This window comes from Poromitra crassiceps (assembly GCF_964638095.1).
Source record: "Poromitra crassiceps genome assembly, chromosome: 12".
NCBI classification, from domain to species: domain Eukaryota; kingdom Metazoa; phylum Chordata; class Actinopteri; order Beryciformes; family Melamphaidae; genus Poromitra; species Poromitra crassiceps.
Genome location: NC_139632.1, coordinates 6528125 through 6538124, shown reverse-complemented (window position 1 = coordinate 6538124; position 10000 = coordinate 6528125). Strand labels below are relative to the sequence as shown.

The window sequence follows — 10000 nt, the reverse complement described above, 5'->3', positions numbered from 1 at the left end:
GATCAAATACAGAGTGCTGTCATCATTGGCATAAACCACTTGGCCAGGTTGCCGAAAGAAAGTGGCCAGGTTGCCGATGTCATAATGATGTCATAATGTGGGTATTCTACGTTCGCACTCAAGCAATTGTGATGTAATATTCATTCTATTCTATGTGCATTCTAATTCTGTGGTCATCATATGGAGTTGCTTACAGTACTTCTGCAAAGCTGACGAAACGTTTGGTGGCACTCTCACCTCCAACATCGAGAGAGATCTGTCCTGACGAACGGCCGGCAGGGTTCACAGCCACACAGGTGTAGTCCCCAGCATCCACATCCTGGGTCTCCTTGATGGTCAGCGTGCCTCCCAGGACATCAACATCTATGAAGGATGACGGATGGAGCTGGAGGTCTCCTAGTGATGATGAGGACAAATCCATGTTGAGTTTGGGTCTACGTAGTTCTTATCAGTGCCTGTCTTATGTTGGGGCTACATGAGCGAATGATGCAACAAACTAAATAACTACTACTCAAGCTATCAAAGCAAATTGTTTTTTTCTTTACTGTAATTTGATTTGGCTTTGTTTTGTTCTGTGGCATTCCACAATTCAAGGCTATCTCTTCAGAGCTTCTCCACGGTCACATGTGGGTGTAATAATCCCTCCAGTCTGGAGAATAACTTTATTATGTAGATTCTGTCTCAACACAATCACTCCAGTTAACTAGGGACTAAACTGCAACAGCAAACAAATACAGTTGGCAAAATAGAATCCCTAAATACAAAACAGAACATTGCACAGTGTGTCCTTCCTGCATGGATGATGTATGTATGTATGTACGTACTGTATGTATGTATGTATGTATGTATGTATGTATGTATGTATCAGATTTGGGAAACCAATCAAGATAATGATGATTAATGACTTTATCAGCAAATCGGATTTGCCTGTAATGTGAACATGGCCTATGTGTCCCTCCTTCTTGGGAGGAGTGTTACCTTTGTACCACCAGATCTCAGGCTGCGGGATTCCAGACGCTGAGCAGGCCATTATTGTGGTTTCTCCAAGACCGATGAGAATCTCGCTCAGCGCCACCGTCAGGACAGGAGGTTCTAGGCACAGAAAAGTTGAAGGATGGACAGTGAATCGCTACAACAGAGAGAGCAAATGCAATAAGATCTAGTGTGTGTGTGTGTGTGTGTGCAGGGCCGTAGCTAGCTATGAGGACGGGGAGGTCCGGACCTCCCCTAATATTTCAGCCTGCCAAAAAAAAAAAAAAAAAGATTTTTTTTTTTTTTTTTTTTTTTTTGCAGGCCAGGCCAGGCCACTCACTGAACAGCAGGCCAGGCGCCGCCTACTGGTTTACTAGTGGTTTTATTACTTTATTCAGGTTTAAAGTGGGTGCATCTCATTGTAAAATTGGACTTGGCCCAAATTGGGCTTCAAACGGCCCAAATCAGGCTTCAAACGGCCCAAATCTGGCTTTAAACGACCCAAATAGGGCTTCAAACGGCCCAAATCTGGCTTCAAACGGCCCAAATTGGGCTTCAAACGGCCCAAATTGAGCTTCAAACGCTGAATAATGACATCACAACAGTATAATCCTAATGTTGATTTAAAATGATATATTACTCTAAATATGGCTTAAAAAGGGGGGAAAAAAACCTAAAAAATTTTTCGGCGGCGCTTTCGGAACCCTGGCTACGGCCCTGTGTGTGTGTATGTGCGTGCGCGCGCGCGTGTGCGTGCGTGCACGTGCGTGCCTTTGCATCTTTGTGCTGTTCAGATAGGTGTATTTTTACATACAACTCTTGGCTAGTGCTGCTAAAGTGTTTGGTTGTATTGGTCGTATGCACAATGATGTGTGTGTGTTTTTGCATTTGGCCTATCTGTGTGTGTTTGCCCTACACAACTCACCAATAAAAGTGAGGGTGGAGGTCATTGTGTGTGTTCCAGCCTGGTTGCTGGCCAGACAGCCGTACACTCCTCCATCCTTCTTCTCCATGTTCCTGATAACCAGCGTACCATCAGGAGTCATCCTGTGTCTGAAGAACATGCGAGAAGATCAAGTCAGCATTTTGAACACAGTCTGCTTGAATCAACACTGACACTGTGACAGCAAAGACGGGCGAGCGAGAGGGAAAAGATTCTGATTCAGGATTCAAACAACATTATGTTCAAAATAATGTTCAAACACCCATAAACTACTGAATGAGAAAAGGGTACTCTGATCACAGACTCTCTCTCTACACACACGCACACGCACACGCACACGCACACGCACACACACACACACACACACACACACACACACACACACACACCATGATAAACCACACACTCAAAACAAAATCCTGTGTGTGTTACTAATAAATAGAGCATGAAAGGTTTAAAATGAGAACAGCTGTGAACCTTTGAAGCTCAACACATCAAATGATAAACTAAAGACAGAATAGCACTCTGCCTGTATCATGACATCTTCTAATGATTGCATTTCTTGCAGGTCTATCTTTATGTCTGTCGTGTCAGCAGATCTGTTGGGAAGTGAAAGGTCGTCAATTCACCTGTTGGACCCCATGATGAACATGTCGTTGTGGGTCCAGACCAGGCGCGGTGGAGGGTGGCCGCTGGCCGAGCACCGGATCCTCACTTCCTGGCCTGTCGTGAAGGTCTGGTTCCGAGGCTCCACTGAAACCGTGGGCACCTCTGCAGGAAGACAGGAGAGATTTTTTTTAAATCACTCAATCAGTTAGTGAAGACGTTCTACTGATGAATCACTCAATCAGAGTTAGTGAAGACGTTCTACTGATTAATCACTCAATCAGAGTTAGTGAAGATGTTCTACTGATCAGTTAGTGAAGACGTTCTACTGATTGCAACAGCCAAATTCAACCCATCAGTCAAACTATCTATCTATGAAACAATCAAACAATCAAAGTGAAGAGGGATCCTTTTTAGCCCTTTAGAACTTTGAAATAGGTCAAAGTTCAGGAGCAAATTTCCTAGTTTGGAAAGTTTTCCCATCTAATTTAATTTATTTTATTTTATGTACTTCGCCTGGTCGTTGTTCCACCCCCTCTGTCAATCTGGGGAGAGCCGTAGACTAGCACATGCTTCCTCTGATACATGTGTAGTTGCCAGCCACTTCTTTTCACCTGACAGCGAGGTGTTTCACCGGCAGGACGTACAGTAGCACGAGGGAGGATCACGCTATTCCCACCAGTTCCCCTCCCACCGAACAGCCTCCCGCACCCCCCCCCCCCCCTGACTGACCAGAGGAGGCACTAGTGCAGCGACCAGGACTCATACCCCAACTGACTTCCCACCCGCAGACACGGTCAATTGTGTCTGTAGCAACGTCTGACCAAGCTGGAAGTAGCACTACCGGGAATTGAACCCAGGTCTCTGTGGTGGTGCTAACTAGGGAAGTGCTTTTACCGCGACACTACCCAGATGCCCCTCTAGTTAGAAGTTAATTTTCTTGGAGTGAAATTCATGGATATTTTCATCCTTTGGCCGGTGAGATCTGGAAAATATCTCGACTCAAGTAGATCATCATCATCGACACCAAGGTTTTGTTGTTGTTAAGTTAAATTAAGTTATCCTTTATTTATCCCCAAGGGGAAATTCATGCTCTGCATTTGACTCATCCTCTACTAGGAACCTTCTTAGAACTAGGAGCAGTGGGCAGCCGCAGTGCAGCGCCCGGGGACCAACTCCAGTTCTTTTGCCAGTGCCTTGGTCAGAGGCACTGACAGGAGTATATTTACCCTAACATTACAACCGCTATTGGACAAATCAAGAAGTGGTGCAGGTATCAGCTGTGATGTTTCCCAGGCCAGCGTCGCCCAGAGGCCTGATTGAACCGAGGCTCAGTCACGAGATGTAATCGAGCGTGAACTGTTATTTTTCGCTGTAGCGGGAAGAGTGATGCCTGTTACTACAACCAATAATGTTTCACGGCATATCTTTCACCCTCATCTCTCCTTTTATTGGTAAAACAGGGAGGAATATTGAATCCAGACGCCGGCCAAGCTGTGGAATCTGGAGCGATTTTTCCAATTGATTCATGATGTGTAACTCATCCCTGTAAGGGTGTGTTTTCTCCATTTCATCCCCACTGCCAGAAGCATCTCCAGAGTCTCTGGACCTTTCCAACTTGTACAAAACTCAATGCGAGAGTTCTCGACTTCTCAATGGGGAAGAGAGAGAACTTGAAAGGACAATTAAAAAAAAAAAAAATGAAATTCCATGTGAAATGCGAGAGAGCGAGATGGATTTATTCTTTCCTGTGACCAAAGGGAAGACGGTGGAGGCGACCGTGTCATTCCTCGCATGCCGCGAGTAAATTCTACTGTAAGACTAAAACTTCTTAGGACCGGCTCAGAGACAGAACCGGGCCGATGGAGATGGGGCCAGCAGTCACAAGTTCAGTGGGCTGAATGGAGACAGGTATACAGTACTGTTAAGGTGTGAAGGAATGTACAGTGTTTGTGCCGATGCGTCATCTATCCAGACTTCAAGCATCGGAAGACGTCACGTTTTGAAGGATATATAATGCATTCACCAGATGCCGCCGATACATTTACAGCCATTTGATATATTACCACCTTGACTTGAAACAAATTGAAATACCTCAACTTTGGAATTGTGTCAACGACGCTTCATCTTAGCAGTGCCTAAAGCGATACAGTGGTTGTTATTCACGCCGTACGGGGGTCAAAAGTAAGGTTCCTCTGAAACAACTGTCTTCCCTTGCTCCTTGTTTACAGCCCTGCACCGGCGCTCTCCTCGCTCGCCCCTCCCTCTCTCCAGGTCAGCTTGCCCTGTGGGAGGCAGGAGGACCTCTGAGCAGGAACCAGGCGCTTCTTGAGAAGGGAGACGCATACTTCCACGCTTACTCAGCAACGGCCGTGTCAGGGAGAAACCTGTCTTTAGCTGTCCCTTCATCACCTGCTCCTTCTCTCTTACCCCTGTCCGCCTCTCTCTCTCTCTCTCTCCCTACATCCGGCTTCTCTCTCCCTCTCTTTGTCCCTTCTCTCTCCCTCTCTCTCTCTCTCTCTTTCTCCCTTCTCTCTCCCTCTCTCTCTCTCTCTCTCTTTCTCCCTTCTCTCTCTCTCTCTCTCTCCCTACATCCGCCGTCTCTCTCCCTCTCTTTCTCCCTTCTCTCTCCCTCTCTCTCTCTCTGTCTCCCTACATCCACCTTCTCTCTCCCTCTCTTTCTCCCTTCTCTCTCCCTCTCTCTCTCTCTCTCTCTCTCCCTACATCCGCCTTCTCTCTCTCTCTTTCTCCCTTCTCTCTCCCTTCTCTCTCCCTCTCTTTCTCCCTTCTCTCCTCTCTAGCTCTCGCTTCACCCCTTTCTTGCTCCCTATATCTGCTGCGTCCGAGTGTAGTAAGGTGTCAGCAGGCCTGAGCCACTTCAAAGTGGGGCTAATAACTAGGATGGGACTGACCAGGGGGTAATTAGAAAACCCCGGGGGCATGCTGACAGCTGTTCAGGGGAGAGACAGGGAGAGAGAGAGAGAGAGAGAGAGATGAGGCAGAGCAAGATGGCGCAGAGCAAATAGAGGGAATAGAATCAATTGCTAGTAAATGAAGAGAAAGATCAGGTACGGTAGGTAAGAAAGAAAAAGCAGGACTGGATCATTGTCACACACAGGTAAGGAGCGTGCCAAAGAGAACAATGTCCATCCAAGCATGGGAAAATGTTTTAGGATCAATTGAGCAACTTATCAGTCAATGAGATGAGGCAAATGACAGGGCAGGCCGGTGGAGCTCTGCAGCACTAGCATTAAAGCCTTGAGCTTCTCAATCTGTGTCATGAAGGTTTACCTCGCCTCAACGAAAACTTTTCAAATCAGCTCATATTCAAATGTAGGTCAAGAAGAAAAGGCAATTTAAGTTCAAATGCAAGTTTACTGACAATTACAGCAGACGTGCTTTTGACTTGAAGGCGATATAACCATATTCTTTTAGAGGTAAGTGCACCAGGTCCTGGCAGGACACAGACACAGGCAGTCGGTGAGGGTGAAGGAGAAAGTATCGTAGCTCATAGCGAGGAGCATATGGCCTTTGAATTAACTTCTCCTGGGACTGATGGTTGCATAACAAAGTATACAGAATGTTCCTTTAGACAGATTGGATTGATGAAAAATGACTGCTCCTCTCTCTCTCTCTCTCTCTCTCTCTCCTCTGCCTCCTGCTCCTCTCTCTCTCTCTCTCTCTCTCTCTCCTCTGCCTCCTGCTCCTCTCTCTCTCTCTCTCTCTCTCTCTCTCTCTCTCTCTCTCCTCTGCCTCCTGGGCCGTCCTTGAGGGGATGTAGCTGAGCTCATCTGCTAACGGCGGCTTTTATCGTTGTATTACATCGCCATTTCCTGGCCCGTGCTCCGCCACGCTACAGCCGGACGGCCAACTACACTTCCATCTGTCTGACAATGTGTTCCTGATTCAGTGTCAGCAAAGTGTTAGGAACTGGTCTGTGAGAGCTGTCTGCAGATGGAAAACTCTAGGTTAGCAGCACTGCCTGAGAGTCATGTCTATGAGAGCTGTCTGCAGATGGAAAACTCTAGGTTAGCAGCACTGCCTCAGAGTCAGGTCTATGAGAGCTGTCTGCAGATGGAAAACTCTAGGTTAGCAGCACTGCCTGAGAGTCAGGTCTATGAGAGCTGTCTGCAGATGGAAAACTCTAGGTTAGCAGCACTGCCTGATAATCAGGTCTATGAGAGCTGTCTGCAGATGGAAAACTCTAGGTTAGCAGCACTGCCTCAGAGTCAGGTCTATGAGAGCTGTCTGCAGATGGAAAACTCTAGGTTAGCAGCACTGCCTCAGAGTCAGGTCTATGAGAGCTGTCTGCAGATGGAAAACTCTAGGTTAGCAGCACTGCCTCAGAGTCAGGTCTATGAGAGCTGTCTGCAGATGGAAAACTCTAGGTTAGCAGCACTGCCTCAGAGTCAGGTCTATGAGAGCTGTCTGCAGATGGAAAACTCTAGGTTAGCAGCACTGCCTGAGAGTCAGGTCTATGAGAGCTGTCTGCAGATGGAAAACTCTAGGTTAGCAGCACTGCCTGAGAGTCAGGTCTATGAGAGCCGTCTGCAGATGGAAAACTCTAGGTTAGCAGCACTGCCTCAGAGTCATGTCTATGAGAGCTGTCTGCAGATGGAAAACTCTAGGTTAGCAGCACTGCCTGAGAGTCATGTCTATGGGAGCTGTCTGCAGATGGAAAACTCTAGGTTAGCAGCACTGCCTCAGAGTCAGGTCTATGAGAGCTGTCTGCAGATGGAAAACTCTAGGTTAGCAGCACTGCCTGAGAGTCATGTCTATGGGAGCTGTCTGCAGATGGAAAACTCTAGGTTAGCAGCACTGCCTCAGAGTCAGGTCTATGAGAGCTGTCTGCAGATGGAAAACTCTAGGTTAGCAGCACTGCCTCAGAGTCATGTCTATGAGAGCTGTCTGCAGATGGAAAACTCTAGGTTAGCAGCACTGCCTGAGAGTCATGTCTATGGGAGCTGTCTGCAGATGGAAAACTCTAGGTTAGCAGCACTGCCTCAGAGTCAGGTCTATGAGAGCTGTCTGCAGATGGAAAACTCTAGGTTAGCAGCACTGCCTGAGAGTCATGTCTATGGGAGCTGTCTGCAGATGGAAAACTCTAGGTTAGCAGCACTGCCTCAGAGTCAGGTCTATGAGAGCTGTCTGCAGATGGAAAACTCTAGGTTAGCAGCACTGCCTGAGAGAGTCAGGCATAAATCATTTTCACACACAGGGTGAGGGAGGGGGTGTGGGGGGGAAGGGCTACTGGGAGATGATCCTGTGTTTGGGAGCATGGTTAGTGCCAGGAGACCCATTCTCCCCTACAGTGTAAATCTCAGTGTGTCTCTCTCTCACACACACACACACACACACACACACACACACACACACACACAGCACACACAGCACACACAGCACACACAGCTCACCTTGCACAGTGAGATAGATTCGTTCCACGGTCGCCCCTCCTTCATTGACAACGATGCACTCGTACCAGCCGGCGTGATCCGGGGTGACGGCATGCACCTCCAGCGAGAGGTTGCCGAGGGTGCGCACCCGTGGGTGCAGCCGGGCATCTTGGCCCCCTCTCAGCCAGGTGAGGTTGAAGGCGACGGTGCTGACAACGTGGCAGGTGAGGACAGCGCGGGATCCGGGCGAGACGGTAACGTTCCCGTCCGCTGTGACGGCAGGCGGAGGCTCTGCGGGGTGAGAGTGGAATAGTGTTGGTGGCTGCCAGAAGCCTTGGACTATACAGACGTCAGGCCAGAAGCCTTGGACTATACAGACATCAGGCCAGAAGCCTTGGACTATACAGACATCAGGTCAGAAGCCTTGGACTATACAGACATCAGGCCAGAAGCCTTGGACTATACAGACATCAGGTCAGAAGCCTTGGACTATACAGACATCAGGCCAGAAGCCTTGGACTATACAGACATCAGGTCAGAAGCCTTGGACTATACAGACATCAGGCCAGAAGCCTTGGACTATACAGACATCAGGTCAGAAGCCTTGGACTATACAGACATCAGGCCAGAAGCCTTGGACTATACAGACATCAGGTCAGAAGCCTTGGACTATACAGACATCAGGCCAGAAGCCTTGGACTATACAGACATCAGGTCAGAAGCCTTGGACTATACAGACATCAGGCCAGAAGCCTTGGACTATACAGACATCAGGTCAGAAGCCTTGGACTATACAGAGACATTAGGTCAGAAGCCTTGGACTATACAGAGACATCAGGTCAGAAGCCTTGGACTATACAGAGACATCAGGTCAGAAGCCTTGGACTATACAGAGACATTAGGTCAGAAGCCTTGGACTATACAGAGACATCAGGTTCACAGAAGCCTTGGACTATACAGAGACATCAGGTTCACAGAAGCCTTGGACTATACAGAGACATCAGGTTCACAGAAGCCTTGGACTATACAGAGACATCTGGTTCACAGAAGCCTTGGACTATACAGAGACATCAGGTTCACAGAAGCCTTGGACTATAGAGACATCAGGTCAGAAGCCTTGGACTATGCAGAGACATCAGGCTCACAGAAGCCTTGGACTATACAGAGACATCAGGTTCACAGAAGCCTTGGACTATACAGAGACATCAGGTCAGAAGCCTTGGACTATACAGAGACATCAGGTTCACAGAAGCCTTGGACTATACAGAGACATCAGGTCAGAAGCCTTGGACTATACAGAGACATTCGGTTCACAGAAGCCTTGGACTATACAGAGACATCAGGTCAGAAGCCTTGGACTATACAGAGACATCAGGTCAGAAGCCTTGGACTATACAGAGACATCAGGTCAGAAGCCTTGGACTATACAGAGACATCAGGTTCACAGAAGCCTTGGACTATACAGAGACATCAGGCCAGAAGCCTTGGACTATACAGAGACATCAGGTCAGAAGCCTTGGACTATACAGAGGCATCAGGTTCACAGAAGCCTTGGACTATACAGAGACATCAGGTTAGAAGCCTTGGACTATACAGAGACATCTGGTTCACAGAAGCCTTGGACTATACAGAGACATCTGGTTCACAGAAGCCTTGGACTATACAGAGACATCAGGTTCACAGAAGCCTTGGACTATACAGAGACATCAGGTTAGAAGCCTTGGACTATACAGAGACATCAGGTTCACAGAAGCCTTGGACTATACAGAGACATCTGGTTCACAGAAGCCTTGGACTATACAGAGACATCAGGTTAGAAGCCTTGGACTATACAGAGACATCAGGTCAGAAGCCTTGGACTATACAGAGACATCAGGTTAACAGAAGCCTTGGACTATACAGACATCTGGTTCACAGAAGCCTTGGACTATACAGAGACATCTGGTTCACAGAAGCCTTGGACTATACAGAGACATCAGGTTCACAGGAATTCAGAGAAACTAACTGGGTTATTCTTTCGTTGACACCCTTGTAGAGACATGACGCATTTTCCACAATGTAGGGTTCTCATATGCATTTTTGAAGT

General features: G+C 47.7%; 1 protein-coding gene across 1 annotated transcript in view; it reads right to left on the bottom strand.

The window, feature by feature from the left end:
- Positions 1-10000, bottom strand: part of hmcn1 (hemicentin 1) — a gene marked incomplete at its 5' end in the record, with an annotated part of 147653 nt that overhangs the window by 78639 nt on the left and 59014 nt on the right. Inside the window, 5 exons of the mRNA XM_083647511.1 lie at positions 238-396; positions 979-1092; positions 1898-2025; positions 2545-2686; positions 7936-8205. Coding sequence (XP_083503637.1) covers positions 238-396; positions 979-1092; positions 1898-2025; positions 2545-2686; positions 7936-8205 — 813 coding nt within the window. The remainder of the gene's footprint in view (positions 1-237; positions 397-978; positions 1093-1897; positions 2026-2544; positions 2687-7935; positions 8206-10000) is intronic.